Genomic DNA, 20,313 nt, shown 5'->3' on the forward strand with positions numbered 1-20,313 from the left:
AAAATTAATAATAATATCGCATTTTACTAATTAGCGGCGGAAAATAAAGGTGGCAAAATATTTCGTTAGATAATTAATTACACTATAATTTATTTTCTTGCTTCAACGTCTACGATAACACCAGTCAATATTGATCTATCGACATTGAATAACGAGCTACCTACATCACTATTACATTTATTTTTGACAATCGAATTATGGGTGGTCATTTAAAAAAAATAGAACATATTATAACTACATTAAAAAAGGTCTTAATCCGAATAATTTTTGCCAAAATCATACGACGTTATGTCGGATTTTGTTGATAAATTACATAACTACAAATAAACATGAACTATCTATTCAGTGTCAAAAGTTTATCAGTAAATAATTTATAGCGTAAAGCTGTTGTTATCTACAGCATGATATTTTATTGATTACTTTTAAACAGATAGTAATAAAATATTTTACTTGCTTTCATCGCACATTATTCGTACACCAATATCTGCAATGTAAAAGTAGGTACCTACGCACTGAAGCAACTTCAAACAATTAATTTTTCAGACTCATGTAGGTACCTACCTAGCAAGCAGACTGGGCGAATGATTTCTTAATCAATTGGCTATTACGCTCAATCAGTTTGTATCTCTCTTTATTATTTTAGTTGTGAACATAAAGTGGTGCAAGACAGCCGATTTCATACCAAGTAAATGTAGGTAAATAATATATACCAGAACTATAAAGTAAATTAAAGAACCTACGTACCTACCTACCTATTACTTACAAAAAAAACAGTAAATATTACTGACTTTGACTCACAAGAGCAAATCTCTTGTGAGTCAATATTAGTATTAATATACATATTATATATTTACTAGATTTACCCAATATATAATTATATTATTCATGACGTATATTACATTAACTATCATATTATTATGGTCATATCGATTTGAAGAAACATATTCTTGGTCACGCAAATGGCTAGTGTACCTACCGGGAAAAATCGAACCTGTAGTAGGTTCTGTTCCGACCGTCTTTTTGTCAGGTCAGATTTATTTCGTTAAAATCATAAAGTTCAAAATCCACAATAGGTATGCCTAACTTTTAACAAGGTAGATACCTACCTCTCCATTGATGTAAACCTTTTCACAAACATGTTGTTTTACATTTTACAGCGTTGTAAAAAGATATCCCGCTGTATCTCTACTGATAAGAGCGTCTTAATCAGAGTATTTACTAAGCAGTCTTAGCTGTGCGTGCTCTAACAAATCAGGTGATTATTTTACATTATTATTTATGTTAATTATTGTTATGTACCGATATACTTCCTAATTATGTTTTTTTATTTATTTGAGGTAACAAACGTGTTTACGAAAAAGTGGACACATGAATTGCATGGTTAGTTAATTACTTTACAACTTAAATTACCTACTTATATCTTTTATACAGTAATAACCGTGACTATACATTGATTTATACATTATTTACTAAAGTTGCTTGACGTTTTGGCTAGATTTTACTGGTTCTTGTAGTTTAAAGTAGACTCAAATGTTTCTTATGGCAGAAGAACTTTTAAACTTTCTGCGCAAAAATGCAGTTTATGTTTAAGTAAATAGCAATTCTAGCCTAAGCAAGTTTCAATCTATCTAGAGACTGTTTTAGTGTAAAAGAAGAAGCTTGGCTTTTCTACAAATCGCATTTTTAGTGGAATAAAGGCGTAAGAGACTTGATGTAGGTTCAGTTTTAAGTCATTCTTTCTTTAAGGTGCGAAATAATAATCAAACAAGTACATTGGAATAACAAAAATAAAAAGCCTCACGTTATTTTCGTAACATGCTAAAATTCCATACGTCTAAGCGAAGTCTAGACGTAATAAATAACGCAATTCATTTTATTTGTACCAACTATTATCCTTCGACTTAAAGGTTTATTCAATTTTCGTGAAAATACCGAAGGAATAATAAAACCAATTGAATAGAACGAATAGAAAACTTTTATTCGAAGTTCTCGCCTTTTTTGTGTACTTAACTCATGTGTGACTTACTATTTTGAAAATATAAAAAAACGTTTCTTTAGTCTAACAACTTAATAGAAAGTCTTACCCCCGGTTTCTGAGGAACATTTAACGGTAGTTTATCTATTCAAAAGCGTAAAAACGCATATAAAAAAAACGCTATTGAATAGATAAACTACCGTTAAATGTACTCAGAAACCGGGCATTAGAGAGCCTTATTATATATTATATGCAAGGTTCGTGTAAAGCGGAGGTTCCCAACATGCAGAATTTAGAACATAAGTGACTCGCAGACTTATTCAGCTGACGGAGGCCTTTTTGATACAGCTACTTTATTTTGGAAATACACAGAATTCTTAGGTCGGGGAAAAAGTCTTTTCGCATTATAGTAAGTATGTATGAACTTGTAATATTTTTTTTTCTCTACACAAAAATCTCGATATTTGGGTCCCTCACGAGCTCACTAAAAGAAACCTAATGAACCGTGTACTCATTTGTGATTCTTGAAGCCAAAGAGATTTCATTACAAGTTCATACATACTATAATGCGAAAAGACTTTTTCCTCGATCTTATATTAATTGTAACCTCGATAAATCGTGTATGCCAAAACTCTCTACAAAGATGCCAGACCCATCATAGTACCCATTGCCTACTTTTAAAAATGTTTTTTCCAGGACAATGTCACCTACCTACTTCTCCTACCCTGACCCCAAGCTCCAGCAGGAGTTGAAGACCACAGCTGAGGCCATCGTAGCACCGGGAAAGGGCATCTTGGCTGTTGATGAGACCAATGGTATGTGGCAAGTAGAATTTAAATGGAATTATAAGTGTGTCCCACTGCTGGGCAAAAACCTTTCCTCTTTTTTTAAATGTTAACTTAGCGATTTCCTTAAATAGTATATTTAACCCGTTAATGTTTCATTGCTGGGCAAGGGTCTCCCGAAGTGAAGGAAGGGTTAGGCCTTGAGTCAACCACGCTGGCCTAGTGCTCGTTGGAGATATCCTAAAATACCGCCAAAAATCACACCACCTGCGTATTGATAAGAAGAGATCCGACAACAAAAAATACAGCTTTAAGTTTTAAAACTTTCTTTTTTCGTGTCATCATAGTTTAATCATAAAAACTGAAAACTGTGCTACAATTTACATTACATTTTTATTGGGGATTTAGAGGAAACTATTTCTTACCCTGACTACAGTAAAGTCTTGAAGGTAGTAGTAAAAAGTACTCATAAAACAAGTATATAAAAACTTTAATAAACTTCTTACAACATTTGGTAGGGAAGGTGGTAAAGATGGAACATAAAAAGAAACGGTTTTGTGCCCTTTTAAGTGTCAGTGAAGATTATAGTAGGTACATACATACATAGTATCACATCTGTTATACTCAAAATAGACAGAGTACACATTCGGCATTTCGCTATTATCAATGTGAGTCGGGGAAAAAGTCTTTTCACATTATAGTATGTATGAACTTGTAATAAAATCTCTTTGGCTTCAAGAATCACAAATGCGTACACGGTTCATTAGGTTTTTTTTCAATGAGCTTGTGAGGTACCCAAATATCGAGGTTTTTTGTGTAGAGAAAAGATTTTATTACAAGTTCATACATACTGTAATGCGAAAAGACTTTTCTCCGATCTAATAAGAGGAATAAGACCAATAGTACTTTGCCCGGGAATCGAACCAGAGCTCTCATGATCAGTAGTTACACTACCGAACGCGCCACAGAGGCACAGAGGTATTTTTACCTTTGGAAATATTGACTGGAGACTATGAAGTCGAGACTATTATATATTGAGATGATGACAATTACAATACTTATAGTAATATTAGATATATAAAACTACTAGCTGACCCGCGCAACTTCGCTTGCGTCACATATTACGCCATGTTTTTGTAACACTTTTTGCTGTTACCTACTCTGCTCCTATTGGTCGTAGCGTGATGATATAAAATATCCTTATTTTTCGAGAAAAATATTCTCAAAATTATTTATATCTCTTAGTATAACGAAGTCGCGCTAAGACATATCCGCCATTAGAACAGTTGCCATGGCAACGTAATTTTGTTAATTCAATGTCATTATAATATTGATATTTCGCGACTTCGTTGAATTTTCTGAATTTTCCCGGGAAATGCGTCATTTTCCCGGGGTAAAGTAGCCTATGTCCTTTCTCGGGTATCAAAATATCTCCATACCAAATTTCATGCAAATTGGTTAAGTAGTTTAGGCGTGATTGAGTAGCAGACAGACAGACAGACAGACAGACAGACAGACAGACAGACAGAGTTACTTTCGCATTTATAATATTAGTATGGATAGACTATTTAAGTATACGCAAACAAAGTGACGAGGCGGTCGTTACAACTTTTTTGTTTTCCCACAATTTCGCCCATAACTCAGTTACAGTGAGTACCCTAAACGACCGTTAGAATCCCATGGAATTATGGCTATTATGCTAAAAGGCCATCCTTTAAGCAGAACATAAGCTACCAGTCAATAAAAATCCCATCAAATTTCGATCAGCGACCGACCGAAAAACAGGAATGAAATTGAAATATTGAGAGAAACAGATGATGCCCGAGTAATAAATAAACCCCTATTATCTTCAATTTTAAGTCTTTATAATCCGATAAAGTTTAACTTTATTCTTAGTTTTATTAAGTTTAGTTTCATAGAGTGAAGGTTATTGGTAAATAATAAATAATATTAATGATTTATTTGGTTTTAACATCCTTAACATTTACGAGTTCTAAGCTGTTGAAGTTATCTGGTTGACAACATTTTTACAAATCAAGATGCGCTTACATCAGCCATGTATGAAAACTCTCTAGAGTTTGTTTTCCCTATAGTGATGGAGGTATAGTCCATCTATTAATATATTCTATTCTGCTTTTTCCAGAGGGTATTGGCAAACTTCTAGCTGTTGTAGGTTCGCAGAACACAGAAAACAACAGAAGGAGATACCGTCAACTCCTTTTTACTACTGATGTAAGTTGCTTAGCATTTAAAAATAAAAGAGAAGCGTAATTAATCACCTCAGTGCACAAAGTATGCTGAAATTGGCTAAATTAAATCTATTTCGATTATTTTGCTAATTGCTGAGGATTACAGATTACAGTGTTCTAAACTTGTTGGTTGTGATTGAAATTCATGAAACTAGCTAAAACATATTAACAAAAGCAGGAGAGCCGTGGACTATTCAATATTATTTTACGGACCAGCATTATAAAAAAACAATATTATAAAAAAAAGCATTTAAAAAAACGCTAGTGGCAATGCACGCCGTAGGTACTTGTATAACATGGTTCACAGCCAAAACCCACAGCAGTTAATTTAGAAACTGCGTAAAATTCGCAGCCGGTGTTTGTCGCAAAAATAAATCTCGTGCTAGTTCACGCAATAAATGTAGTTTTAGAGGTTTAAAGCTATGTAAAATGTTTACTATCATAGTCTTTTTCTCAGAAGAAGAAGAAAGCAGCATAATAATACTATAATATACTTATTAAGGTTATAATGGTGTTACGCAACTACCCGATGGACGAATTGCAAAAGCACAACTGGTTCTTTCGACATGCATATTCATGAACTGGGATATTTGTGAAAAGACTTCAATTTCTTAGGAGTATGTGCGAACTCATAGCACAGTTCCAAGTCTCGGTATACTTTCTGTTATTTCCTTAACCACTGTATTCCAGAACCTCTGCGAGCATGTTTCTGCAGTAATCTTATTCGATGAGACGGTATACCAGAAGACTGACGATGGCGTGAGATTTATGGACCTCCTGAAGAAGAAGAACATCATTCCTGGTATCAAGTTGGACAAAGATGTGGTTCCTCTGTTCCTATCACAGGATGAGGTTACTACACAAGGTTAGTTAATTTAAACATTGGAATAAAATGCTCAAAAAGACAACTTCTGTACTGAGAATTACTCTTGTGTCGCGGAGATTTTTACAAACATACAAACAACGGACACAAAGTACAATCAGACATGAAACAACTATTTATGGATCGCACAATTTTTTTTCCGAGTGGAAATCAAACCCCCTCGACGCCACGGAGGTCAAACAATCATGAGACTTTACATAGCATGAACAAATAAAATATGGTTACAAGATCGCACGTAATCTGCCTTCTTTGTTTTCAATTGAAGATTAAAAGATGCTTCCTTTTCATACTCGATAGGAAATAGGTATGCGAAACCAAATTATTACGGGAGAGAAGAGACCCTGCCCCACACCTGAAAGTTTAACTGGGAGGTGTTCAGTATAATATATAGCCTACGAAGTCATTTCAACACAATCAATACAGTGCACGCTTCTCTGCTAGTACTGAAGAGAAGAAAAGTATAATAAGCAGATTAACTTAATCTTCTTTGCCTTTTTCTAGGTTTGGATGACCTAGCCAAGCGTTGCGCAGAATACAAGAAACAAGGCTGCCGATTTGCAAAATGGCGTTGTCCTCTCAAGATCGGGGAGCATACTCCATCAGTTCAGGCTATCAACGACATGGCGCAGGTGCTGGGAAGATATGCCGCTGTCTGCCAGAGCGAGGGTCTGGTGCCTATTGTGGAAACTGATGTGCTGTTGGATGGTACGTTACCCTGAAATTTTTGGGTTGTTCTGGTTTTTTGAAAAGGACCATTTAATTTCACAAATTCATTAATTAAAGCACAATTGTTTATTAACTTCTTTTGTCGTATTCACCAAATCTTCGCTTTTGGGTTTTGAAAGATGATTTCCAAATTTTGCCAAAGGTACGTAAGGGACGTAACTGATAAATATTGTACGTAATAAACAACTTTTTCTTCTAGTTTTAATGCTATGAGAAAATCCGCCTTTTAGGCAATAAGTTAGGTGATAAGAAACAATAACACTAATTTAATATTACTCTTCTGAAAGTAGTTTTATGCTGAGCAACATTTGTTAAAACAAAAACATTTGACAACACTGAACTGTTCATCTAAATTGCTATCCCATCAATATATAATTGAAAATGTTTTTTTTTTCAATAATTACCTAATTAACACTTGCAAAATTAATTCATAATTAAAAACCAACTAACTCAATCTCCATCAAACATCATCCGTATCGATCAGTCAGACATTACATTAATTAATGCACGTTTGATTGACAAGTTAGTGTTAATCGGCTTGATTGCTCCGCCAATAATTAATACATGACCATTGCTAATGTATTGTGTATCTCCTTAATTACTGTTGGACTACATTTGATTTCTGTAGGGCATATGTGCGATATGTTTATGTGTGTTCTCTTCAAACTTTGTATTGGTATAGAATCTGTGAACACATTATGTAGTACTTTATATTATAACCTGTTTTATTTGTACCACAACGGCTTCGAAAAGGAACGGTTTGGATCAGGTTGGTTGAATTCCTAGAGAAAACAAGCTGTACGATCTACCTATAAATAATATTGTTATCGTTCGTTAACCAAAATACCCAATAAAACGTACCCCCTATAACTTACGTTAGATTGACCGTTTCTCTTCATATTACCAGGGGATCATGACATTGTAAGAACACAAAAAGTGACAGAGATCGCGTTGGCTGCTCTTTACAAAGCGCTGAACGATCACCACGTCTACCTGGAAGGATCTTTGTTGAAACCCAATATGGTAAGTAAAAGTTTTTATTACCGCCTTTAGTAAACTACTGAACCAATTCTCATCAAATTTAGTATCGAGCCGCTTACATACGCTAGTAAAAAACAATATTTTCGGTCTTCAAATAATTTGACAGTACAAAATCCTTGAGAACCTTAAATAATGCAGTTTTCAAACCCTGCTTTTGCATTCCTCAGAATTATTTTTCAAAAAAGCGTCATTATTTCCTCATGAACTCAGGTTCTTCCTTTATTACTCCGATAACTTAAGCCTTTCAATTTTACAACGTCGCTATTCTCAAGAGATCTTGGAACGTGACTCGGCATAATCGACGCTCTTCTATAACTAGCGAAGTGTTAGCGCTTTATTTTTCTCTTCGAATGGATGTAGCCATTAAACACCGATTACGAGAGAATTTATCGAATAAAAGAGAAATATGCGCTGGGCATGCACTTGTAAATGAAAATGGATAAATTCTTGCAAGAGAAATGGTACATTTAATATCCTTTTTTCATTAGCTCCTGCTACCTATAAGCTACTTTGTGTATGTGAGCTACAAATTTCTGAGGTGCTTTTGACAACAGAGATTTTAGAACGTTGAAATTGTTGTTAAAATAACCTAGCTATAGAAATATTTTTTGATTTTCTTAGGAAATATAGCGATTATTTTGATGACTCAATATGCTAGTATAGATAGACAAATTAGGCATGCACCGTGTAGTTTTATAGTAATGTTCTCATTGGTTCTTCAAGTTCCTCAGTCAAGCGTAACTACCTGTAACATAGGGAATCTGTTTTATTTAAGGTGACACCCGGTCAAGGCTGCGCTAAGAAGAATACTCCTCGAGAGATTGCCCTTGCTACTGTCACAGCTCTCCGCAGAACTGTTCCTGCTGCTATGCCAGGTAACGCTCATCTACCTCCCGTTTTTTAGAGACTATATAAAGGCCCACTTAATACGTAGTTTGATCGAAAGTGAATCGAAATGGGGCGTTAATCGTGAAATTTTCCAAAGAAAATGCCAATAATATGCAGTGCCTGGCGTAAAAATAACGCATTCATTTTTCGTTGCACCAGTACAATCTTAGTAAATCGATGATAGAGATACTGCAGACAAACAACTTTATGTTGTCGCTCATATCTCATATTTCAATATCGTTGATGTTGGAAGAAGCGTTTGCTTCTACGTATCAGAGGTGTCCTTTACTTACTTCTATTTCAACAGGCGTAGCATTCCTCTCCGGCGGTCAATCAGAAGAACAAGCAACAGTGTACCTGAATGCTATAAACCAGGTCAATCTGTATACTCCATGGGCACTGACCTTCAGTTACGGCAGAGCTCTGCAGGCGTCCGTGTGGAAAACCTGGGCAGGCAAGGACGAAAATGTCAAAAAAGCCCAGCTTGAACTACTGAAAAGAACTAAGGTTTGTGAACGAGTTATATTTTGGCCTAACCTAGATCAGGTTAAGAATGCTTGAGGATAGCAGTAAATAAAAAAGTCAGGGTTTCTTATATCTCAACATATCAACAGTCATTAAGAAAATGTCCGTGACATTAAGTCCACCTTTATACAGCTCTTTATATAAAGTTTAAATTAAATTAATACATAATTAGGAAATTATGCCTCTTATTGATATTTAAATTTTCGGCTAATGTACGTAAGGTTAGACCCGACGTATAATATTTTAGAAAGCAATTGTTAAATCCTCATCTTCTTTGTTTCAGGCTAACGGTTTAGCTTCTTTGGGAAAATACCAAGGTAGTGGTGTTTCTTCAGCTGCCGGTGGCAAGTCCAACTTCTCTGCGAACCACAAATATTAGACGTTTAGTTTATAAGGAAAAATGATTGATCATGATGATAATAATTATTGATACAAAAGTGAAACAAAGATGGGTGAAAATGTAATTTCAATTTTTTTTATTTGCGAGCGCCACTGGCGTAAGTATATCCCAAAAATAATTTCGATGTTGGCGTAAATTTGCAAATAAATCTTGTAATATTTTTTATTATTTTACTTTATTTATACAATAACTGAAGTAGTAAGTAGTAGTACATTGTTAACCAATTAACGCAATCCTAGAAATAGTAAGTCTTTACCAGTGTGTGTCCCTGAAATTATTGATTAACGAAAAAATACCTTGCAGGCTGGCAGTCTTAGTCTACATAAAAAAATGCTGCCATCACATGTTACATTCCATCTAAAACACGATAATATTCCAATAGAAAGGACTGAATTTGCACTCAATATTATAATAGTAGATCTAGTTCTGCATAAAACATTTCTTTTATTGAAGTCATGTAGAATAGCACAAAGGTTAAGTATAAGTCCAATCCAATAGTTTCCTGACCTATTTCCTTTGAGACCAAGTGCCAAGTGTGAACCATGAATAATGGACTTGTAGTGCATTGTGACTTTATGAAAATCACCCCAGAGGTAAGAATTCACCTTTTAAAGTTTGAATGGAATAGGAAATTGTAAATTGCATTTGCAAGAAGTATGGCTGTTTGAAAATGAAATAAGCGCAGAAAGTGCATTTTGAAATTTGAATATGTATGTTCTTAAGATTTATATTATCATAATCGTCTCAAATATTAGCTGATACAATTTGAAGAGATTTCGAGTAACTGCCTTTATTTAGAAATAGTCGGTGGGTTCACGATTAGTATGGCAAGCCAAAGGTTTGATTTCATTTTTAAGCAGCTAATATCCCGAGTTAGAAGAAATTTAGAAAAATATAGGGTTTGAAGTCCCTATCTATGATAGTTTACAAGTTTTCAAACGGCGGTACATAATCTACCTAAATATCTAGGTGGAACCAACCAACATAGCAATGAAAACATAAGCTAGTGTCTGCTATAAATAAAAATGGTTTCCAATTTATCAATCACACCTAACAAAAGCGATTGGCGAAATCCATCCAATAATTAACAGTCGGACAGTCGTTTTAATTCAAGCCGGCTGTTGAATTAATTACATGTCCGGTACCGGTCGCCATCGGACGGCATCGGACAGAGCTATTTGTGGCGACCGGAGCGCGGCGGGTATTAAATATGCGGGTGGTCTGATTTAAACGGCGGCGGCGGCGTGATTTGAAATAGCATGGGATTAATAGTGATGTAGGTGATTTAATCTTTTTAATGACTGTTGGGTAAATCCAGGCAATACTTTCTTAAAATTGGTGCAAAATCATTTCATTTGCTGATTTTATAGGATCTATATGAGTATTGTCAATTATTCCGAAATCTTCATGCTGCCAAGAATACAGTTTCCACTCGATAACAATCTCAAGACGGCATAGTCGACAAGAACTTTTATACTTTACTTTCTAGCGTTCTGCCCAAGGGTTCTGTCAATAAAATCGCTTTGTTTTGTAATAAGTACCGAATTCGTATGTACTTATTGGGGTGAAAACATCAATTTAATTATTCAACAAGAAATACACATGGCTTATTAAATTACTTACTTACTTACTTTGAATTTGTTTAAAAATGAGCCAGTATTTACATATATTTTACTTTTGACTGTAAAACGAAATCCGGAACTTCAAAACAATTTTAATTTTGATCTTCAAGTAGAAATCCAAGTCAAAGGCATTCTTAACTAAACAGAACTAAGTACTAAGTTCTCAACTATCTCAATAGTCGTTATCTTTGTCCAACGAAGCAGGAAAACTTATCGAAGTGCGTAAAAAGTTTGACGTTTAAATTTGTGGGATCAACATTAGTCAACCGTGTAAGTTTATATTATAAAAGACTTAGCGGTTTGTGAATACAAAACACTTCGGTTAAGTTTTGAAGTTTGGTTTTGGGGCTATGAAAGCAGCGGAAGCAGGTTATATAAATCTATACTAATATTGTAAAGCTGAAGAGTTTGTTTGTTTGATTGTTTGTTTGTTTGAACGCGCTAATCTCGGGAACTACTGTTCCGATTTGAAAAATTATTTCGGTGTTAGATAGGCCATTTATTGAGGAAGGCTATAGGCTATATAACATCACGCTACGGCCATTAGGAGTGGAGTAGCAACGAAAAATGTTACAAAAACGGGGAAAATTATGACCCATTCTCTCTTCGGTGACGCAAGCGAAGTTGCGCAGGTTAGCTAGTTTTTTATAAGCAGAACGAAAACGGTAGGTAGCTTACACCCTGCAGTGGCTACAAAAAATCTGAACGCATGACTATGACATGAAAATTAAAGTACACTAAGAAAACACTTTTCTAGGTTCCATAATTTGGTTATGACTCTGCAAAATAAAAGTTTTTCACGCTCGCGGGTTTCAAAGCCCGAAACCGTCACTTGCCGTCACTGTTCGTCTCGAGCAAAATTTTCTAAATCCCATCGGGCTCTACACCGAACTTCAAACTTTAAAATTTTGTATTACAAAGAGATATAATCTTACTCTGACGTCACTCAAAATGGCTGACAGTCTTCTTGGGAAATTTTGGATTTTCATAAACGAGTGATGTGGAGAACCGCTTTTAATGTTTTTGGTGTTAAATATTTTATAAGCGCTTAACTCCCGACACTCCCGTGAAAGCGCCTTAGGTGTATTTAATTTTAATCGAAACATCACGTATTTTGTATTGAGCTGTTTATTACTTGCTAAAAGGAGGAAGTTTTAACGTGCATGTTTGCATGTCTTGTTGAACAAAGTTAAGGTGCTTGCTCGTCGATTGGACTCCAGGGTCGATTATGTTTGTTGATTTCCACGATGATACGGTGATACTTTTTACCCAATAATGTCCCACCGCTGACCAAACCCGCATTGTGGGACAAGTTGATGCATATTTTTGAATTAATTCTACCATTATAAGGTTTGGAAAGTGTAGTATACGATGTGCAATTTTTAGTTATTTATTTCAAAACGAGTATTTCAACTCTTCATTCATTTAAAAATCATTACAAACAGGCTTACACCTAATAAATTAAGAACTATTCAAACCTTAGATCGAATTCTTTACAAATAAATAACTAAGGTTAGATGAATCCGTCTCATTCAAATAACAAAAGACTAAAACAACCAAAGGTTTTAATTGAAGAGAAAGCCACAGGTCGTATTGAATATAAATCCTATTAAAAGGTTCGCTGCCACTGACACTGCGCTCCATCGTGCAAAATTCAAACAGCTTTACCGCTTGATTGAATTCTAAACTATACGCGGATAGAGAGACAACGGAAAAGTTAACTATTTTTAATGTTACAGTACAAAATCTATCTGCCGATGTCAGAAGGAGAAAGTCTATGAGTATTGCGATAATTTTGTTTTAGATTATTATGTAAATGCATAAAATTTATCATATACTGACTGAGAAAGCAAACAGTTAGTTACTAGGAGTGTAGTTAGAAATGAAGTGGAGGAGTTAGGAATTCTACACGTTAGGAGTGTAGTTAGTAGGTAAAGAAAAATGTATCGACTTAAAATATAAAACTCTAATTTAAACAGCATTTTCGGAAAGATTTAATCCCCAACTCTTCCACTGCTGGGCAAGGCTGGGTTTCCTCCCGAAAGAGGAGCTCGGCTTTCACTCCTTAGCTCTCAAAAACTTCTAAGCTAACATTAATTAAAACTTCATCGCAGTCTATCTTGCTTCGTTGCTGAAGTTCTAGTAAAACGTAGCATTGAAAACAGAATAATTTTTAGTCACTTCTAGTAGCAAGTTACATCTTCATTTAGGTATATAAAATCTGCAACACAACACGCTTACATCTACGTATGTTTACTTAATTATTATTGAATATGGAAATCAAATAATTATTAAATTAGCATTTGCCTAAGCTGCATTGCAGTAGTAAATACGCTTGGTTTGTGGATATTTCAGAATCTAAAATCCTTTGATTTAGGTGAATGTTTATGTCGATTACTGAGACAAGTACTTATAAATCAGATACTGTGTAGTTAGATTCGCTGATTCAACATTACTATACTTACATGTGTATTAAAAAGGTCAATAACATTAAAAAGTTTCGTAATTAATACACTTTTGCTTCAATTCTTATCTCTAAAAGGCAATTAATTTATAGAACCCATAATTTTATAAACATAGTGACGTATATCATGAACCATTCGGCTAAATTCAAAATGAAGCAAAATGCTTCAATATTCACGTTTAATTTCCACATTAATTTCCAATTCTTTCGTACCTTAAACAGTCTTTTTGTAAAAGTAAATTTAATTTATCACGTTCACAATGAAAGGAAACGAGCTTGTACCTCGATTCAGTTAAATTTCGTCTTGTATCGCCCAAATATTCTTCGCGACACGTATTCTAATATTGGAACCCCTCGGGGTGTGAAAAGAACAGGTCGTACTGCACGCGATTTTATTGTTAAACTTAAAAAAGCATCATAAGTTACTCTTGAAAATGTCTTTTTCTTTGCACGTTGGTAAATGTAACAGAGAAATCTTGAATGAAGAAGTGTTCCTAAGACGTTTTTTTTAACTAATTTTGTTCATGAACGAAAGGTAGAATCGTAGAGTTATGTTTCGGCGAGATATCAAACTCGTAGTTCTTCTATGTGACAAAAGTAAGTAAGTATTTTTTTGTCCGTGAAAAAATAGGTATGGTATAAGTTATGTCTTAAGTTTCAATGATAATGTTTAAACTAGCAGAGGGGAAGGTATGAGAGCAACAGAAAAATAAGTAAACAACTTTATTAAGATAATTATTTTTAAAATTACCATTACTTTAATCCGCTATCAATGCCGCCTAGCCTATACGCCAAAGAAAAAGGCACTTGTATAGTCCGACAAACATTTTTGTGTTGGAAAAAATTGAATTCAATTTCTTTAGGCTTATGTAGTAGATTGTTTGTTTATTCAGAAAATGATATTACGATTACTTTTTCTTTGGGTAGAGACGTGAAGTGGATGTGTTCGTCACTCAATAAATAGATTGGTATAAGTAAGCAGGTTTAGGTAGGTTGTTCAGGTGACATTGAGAGCTATTTCACGCCTAGGTTAAATGCCTATATTTGTGGGTATCAATTTCAGCTTTGAATAAGAATGTTATACTAATATTGTAAATATAAAAGTTTGTGGGGATGGATAAATGTATGTTTGTTACTCATTCGCGGAAAAACTACGGGACGGATTTAATTTAAATTTGGCACACTGATTGCTTCTAATCTGGATAAACAAATAATATACTTTTTACCGGGTAATCTTTTCACGCAGACGAAGTCGCGGGCAGAAGATTAATTGTGATCTTTACTTTACCTTTGTAATGTAAGTGATGGTGTATGCGATAGGCGATATCACGAAAACAGGATCTTGGGTTCGGTTGCAATTGTTAGATCGGGCCAAGTTTATTTCGGAATACTTTATACAGTACATAACGCAAAACAAATCATAAGACAACAATACGTTAAAAGGGGTATTTTTGGCTTTATCCAAACAGAATTTAATTATACTAAATTCGTTTTAAGTGCAGTGTTTTTTCAATAAAACCATTAAAACCCCTTCAGTCATGGCGGTATATAAAATAACGACCCCTTTCAGCCTCTCAGATTGAAAAACAGTTCTATTTCGTAACAAATGTTAAGTCGATGGAAAACAGACAAAAGCTCTCAGAAAATTGAAAAACACGTTTTAGAGATTGTTGATAACGAGCAAAAGACTTTCGTTTTTACTGACTGTAGTGACTGTGTTTTCTTTCTGGCATGTTTTCTTGAATCAATTGAAAAGTATAGAGTTGAATAATGGAGTATTAAGCCGTAAGCTTATTTCTATAAGTGGTTAACTGTTGAACTTAAGTTGAAGTCACCTTGGTTAAGAGTTTAGCTAGTTAAAAATAAAAAACGTTTATTCTTCATACCTACTTATATACCTATTTAAATCTACTGTCCTTAATAATTATATTTGTACTTGATTTGTTAACATGACTTTAAATAAAAAACATTGGAGAGGAGGAGAAGTTTTTTTAATCCCTCTCGTTTAAAAAAAAAATACATATCACAAATATTCTCTCGTCTTTGCCGACCCATATGGGAAGAAGGCGAGATTTTACGTTAAGACATTGAGGTGAAACTAGCATTCCGAATATTCTGTCATACTCTAACATCAGGTAACATATAAAACAACAATTCACCTCACCGTAATCGTATTCAGATATACAAAGTAATTCGTATATGTACATGAACGGTATGATAATGTAGTTCTTTCCTTACGTACGCGTATCCCCAAGTTATTACGTTCTGATGGAGATAACAGGAAAACGTTGTAATAAAACGTATGTATTTACCTTTATTTTTATAATAAGTAAAACCGTAGGTGACTGAAGGTTTTAGGTAGAAATTTTATTGTGTGTTCTTTTTATAGAATTCGTAATAGATTAATTGTTAGTTTCAAAGTCAAATTTCTAGAATACGATAAGGTTTGCCTAGCTCTGTGCGTACAATAGTCAACGGCTAATCACAAAATCAGATGTTCGATGTCAGGGTCAGATTAGAATATTATAATAGGTCAGATTAGGATATTAGAATAAATCTTGGAGTTTTGTAACGTGCCCAGTATATTGCAATAGGCTCGTCCTCTGTTACATGGGACTAACATTGTAAACACTATAATAATATGTTCCAAATATCTCGGCCTATACTTTCAGGTATAGCACTATTCCGCTATGTATCACGCGACACAAGAGCAATTCTTAGGGCGGGAGTTGTCAAAAAAATACACATGTAAAAATAGGACACATGGTTTTAAGCATCGATGGCGATGTATGAACTATATTCTAGTTTTCTCCATTGTAAGCAACGTTCTCTACCAACGTATATAACGTAACAGTAATCAAGGAAAACGAAGAAAGCTGCGTATAATAAACCGGGACGTGTGTAATGTGCTACGAACACTGATAGTGGCGACATCTGTCACGTTCATCATGAATTGTACCTACAATGCGGAGTTCTAAGGTTTTACACCTGCTTGTACTGAGGCTAAGATATATGTAGGTACAATGATTTTTTTATGTTTTGAAGATGAATGTGTGATTTTCTTTTTTGTTTTATGGTTACATTTTGCTCCGATGCAGCTTTAATGTGTCTTAACCAGTGTTATCTTAAAGAAATCTAGGATCAACTTTTAACGTCCGTTAAAAGTATGAAGACGCTCAGCTCAAATACTAATACTCTAGGGTGTATGGAATGACCACGCCAAAGGCTTGAATATTGTGATTTGTGGAAGTAACTTAAATTTTATAAGATTAAATGTTTGCTTGTTTTCTCAAACACATTTGATTAAATATTCCTAATATATTTCCTAATAGAAGATAACAGACTTACTTACAGTAGTTAATAATACAAACAAAACATCTGAAATATCAGATACATTTTTTTCTTTTCAGGTCGCAAAGACAATAAATAATTTTACCTCGGTATTTAAGCCTAAAAAATAGACTCCAGAGGTCTTAGTACTAAAGTCGGGGCAATGAATAATTTTAGGGTACCGTGTCCAAATGATAAAAACGGGACCCTATTACTGACTTCACTGTGTGTCTGTCTGTCTTTCACCAGGCATATATCTCATGAACCATGATAGTAAGACAGTTGAACATTTCACTGATGATATATTTCTGTTGTCGCGATAGCAAAAAATACTATTAAATCACAAATAAAAAAATATTTTTGGGGCTCCTAATGCTAATATAGAACGAACGTGATGTTCTAAAGTGATGGTGCGGTGGCTCTATTCTCTACTACTATCGAATAGCGACAACCGAGCTGTCATCGAGAAATTTTGTAATTTTGTATGAAAATCTGATCAGCGCCTCTGACGGGCGTCGTAGGAACTATTTTGGCAGTACATTCTAAATGTCAAACTTTCGATACTCGACAGTACCGACGGTACAGAATTGCGATACGGAACCCTTCGTGCGCGAATCCAACTCGCACTCGGCCTTTTTTATAATAAAATGCGTAACATTTTGGCTCTTTTATTCAAAATCCTTATAATTTAGTAAGAAAAACGACTTTAATTGTTATAAACATTATAATGAAGCTCTAGTTCAAAGGAAAACCTTTGTAATCTTTTCTTTGTAAACTCGGGATTATATTTAGTAGAAAACTTGGTTAATAATATTTTAAAACGGTTTATTTTAATGTTCTTATCTTAGGCCTTCTTTTTAGAATAATATTTTAGGTCTCTTTTACGTGAAAAAGTCTTATGGAAAGGTATCAGTAAGCTTATAAAGTGTATTTACTGAGTTGCATACATTTTTTTGACAGACTCCGTGGCGCATTGGTTTAAGTCGCTACGCCGCGAAAAGTCCCCGCGACACAAGAGCAATTCTTAGTGAGGGAGATGTCTTAAAAAAAGTATTAGATAGTTTTTCAAATTCTTACCCTTGTCGCGAAACGCCTTTATTTATTAAGACACCGATAAATGGGCAATTAAATAGGTATATAAACGAGCAAGCCATCTATTATACTAATATAAAAGTAACAAAAATAATTCTGACGATCTACTGAAGCAATAAAAGCCAGAAATATAGACTAGTCTTGGACAACTTTATGGTTAGTATAAATAAGATGCTATATAGATAGAAAAAGTTCTTCATTTATCTAACTGCAAACTACCTTACCATATAACTATTACAGTATAGTAACAAGACCCTACTAAACATTTTACCTCTAACAAAATTTTCCCTAAAACTGGTCCCATAAAACACTCAGGTCGTTTTTTCAACAGAATCGTTAGATTAGACAATAGTTCCGATTCAATTACTTTAATTCCTTCCTCTAGAGTTGGGCCAAAGAAATGTGATTACATTTTTGCCCATCCTAAGCAGTGTCCGCCTTTGTCTGTTACGCATGTCGCAGGTGCAAGGGAGAAGCGACTAGCGACTTAAAAAACGACATAGTTGTTACGGAATAAAATAAATATTTAAGTGGGCTTCCCACACAACAAACGTGTTATTTCTGCCAGTTTTGTAAATAACGGTAAGGAAAATCCGCGAATCTAACTCGCACTTAACCGGTTTTACAATTAGCGACTAGCGACTTAAAAAAAGTATCTTTAAAACATGCCTATTAAAATTACGTACACGAGACTGTTTTTCAAATATTTTATCTTTTATTTGCAAAAACTGGCATAAATAATTTGGAATGGTAAATTTTAACGCCACAAATACAGCCACTTCAACTCATATGCAGGCACTACCGGTGCAGGCATGATTGTTAGCGATTGGTGTTAATTTTTATTTTCGAAAGTTCGTACATTTTGCACTATTATAGACACAAAATCAGAACTCCAGTAAGAGTTCATGCCTTCTTAATTCTTAAGGTAGAATTCTAAAAAAAGTACAATAAATAATAATAAATAAATTTGAGTGATTATTGAATATCTCTACTAAAAACAATCAATCTTATAAAATCGCAATGTCCCATACCTTGCACCGTATCTCTGGCCCTACAAGTTAGGGATGCCACGCACGCGCGCTCACACGAGTTCAGTAAGAACGTGTAGTAAGAACTACGTGACTGCCCTGACAACCCTCCCCTAACTGTTTCCTGTCCCCTTGCTTACCATCCTGATTCCTTTTAAACTAAAATTATAGCTATTTTTCAGGATTTTGTACAGTTTTATAGAGCGGTTAAACATATTGAATTAGTATAATGGTTACTAAATAAGTCCTTAATTTCATCCTATGTGTGGGTTGGTTCTAGTTTGCAAAACTGCGTCCCTTTAATGCTGCATACATAAATGTAAGAATCTTTCTGTCTGCCTGGGACGTTTTATCACCAAACGACTTAACTAATTTTGATGCAATTTGGAATTAGGATAGTAAAAGAACCGGGTATAAAGGATAACTTTTTTTCAAGTAATTCGTAGTTTGGTAGCGTAAATAGAGGATGCAATTTGGTACCCGAAAAAAACCACGCGTGTATCGCCTAGTTAATGGAATATTTGAATAATTCCAACTTAATCGTTGGTTCGAATTTTAAGTAAATAAATGTACCTCCATCAAAAAAAGTTTTCTCACGTCAAAAACATTGGTTTCATCAATTTGTCGTAAAGTTCATTCACCCCGAAACTTTGTGAAGTTGTCATCATTAATCAATTCAGTGCCGACGTAAAATACTTTTTAGTCTAGATTAATTACCTACCAAGTCAGGTGCTCTGGCCTACATATTTATGAAAAAGGTTTTGTTAGAGGTATTTAAAGGTCTTTTAATATGAATGGGACGACTTAGGACCTGTATACCCGTCTTTTATTTCGCTAGATACTTATTACGGTCTAGGTAAGGTTATTATTTTTTGTGGTATTTATAATTTAGTAAGTTACATCAGTGAATGATAAATAAAAGTGAGTAGTAATGGTATTGTATTATGAAGATTATCACACAACGACTAGCATAATAAACGTGTTCTTTTTTAATTGTTAAGTAACCAATTTACTGTCTCGATCTGGAAGGGTAGGCACAAAAAGTCGCATATTTCACAAGAAATGGACTCGAAGAAGTATTTAAAACTCTTCTTTCCGGGAAGAGACCACCAAACTACTAGCGTGTTTCTTCTACTCTAAAGACAGTGCTACAGAATACAAACCAGACTAAAAAAACTTAGAAACCAGCACTTTATTCCTAAAATTACCTTCTAAATAAATACAAAAGAAACTGCTCCTAGCTATTCCGTAACTGATATAAATATTAATATACAGTAACGAGTAGATATACGTGGTACAGTTATG

General features: G+C 34.4%; 2 protein-coding genes across 4 annotated transcripts in view; one reads left to right on the top strand and one right to left on the bottom strand.

Annotated features, from left to right (window-relative positions):
• Nucleotides 1-20,313, bottom strand: part of Ald1 (fructose-bisphosphate aldolase) — a 58,180-nt gene that overhangs the window by 14,921 nt on the left and 22,946 nt on the right. The gene's annotated exons all lie outside the window — the stretch shown is intronic.
• On the top strand, nt 650-9,536 carry LOC142981749 (fructose-bisphosphate aldolase-like). Of its 2 annotated transcripts, XM_076127847.1 has the most exons (10): nt 650-691; nt 1,158-1,255; nt 2,672-2,790; nt 4,904-4,992; nt 5,700-5,874; nt 6,394-6,597; nt 7,526-7,641; nt 8,435-8,534; nt 8,855-9,054; nt 9,356-9,536. In XM_076127847.1, the coding sequence occupies exons 3-10, from the start codon at nt 2,676-2,678 to the stop codon at nt 9,449-9,451; spliced, it is 1,095 nt and encodes a 364-aa protein (XP_075983962.1). In that variant the 5' UTR covers nt 650-691; nt 1,158-1,255; nt 2,672-2,675; the 3' UTR covers nt 9,452-9,536. The 2 variants fall into 2 exon arrangements, with proteins under 2 accessions (XP_075983962.1, XP_075983963.1); XM_076127848.1 differs by lacking the exons at nt 650-691; nt 1,158-1,255 and adding an exon at nt 1,359-1,380.

The sequence above is a fragment of the Anticarsia gemmatalis genome, chromosome 20, assembly GCF_050436995.1.
Source record: "Anticarsia gemmatalis isolate Benzon Research Colony breed Stoneville strain chromosome 20, ilAntGemm2 primary, whole genome shotgun sequence".
In the NCBI taxonomy this organism is placed as follows: Eukaryota; Metazoa; Arthropoda; class Insecta; order Lepidoptera; family Erebidae; genus Anticarsia; species Anticarsia gemmatalis.

Bases quoted from the DNA above. Each gene is read 5' to 3' on its own strand.
- LOC142981749 (XM_076127847.1), top strand. From the start codon at position 2,676: ATGTCACCTACCTACTTCTCCTACCCTGACCCCAAGCTCCAGCAGGAG. The intron at 2,791-4,903 runs GTATGTGGCAAG...TGCTTTTTCCAG, and splicing joins GGCTGTTGATGAGACCAATG to AGGGTATTGGCAAACTTCTA. The intron at 8,535-8,854 runs GTAACGCTCATC...CTATTTCAACAG, and splicing joins TGTTCCTGCTGCTATGCCAG to GCGTAGCATTCCTCTCCGGC.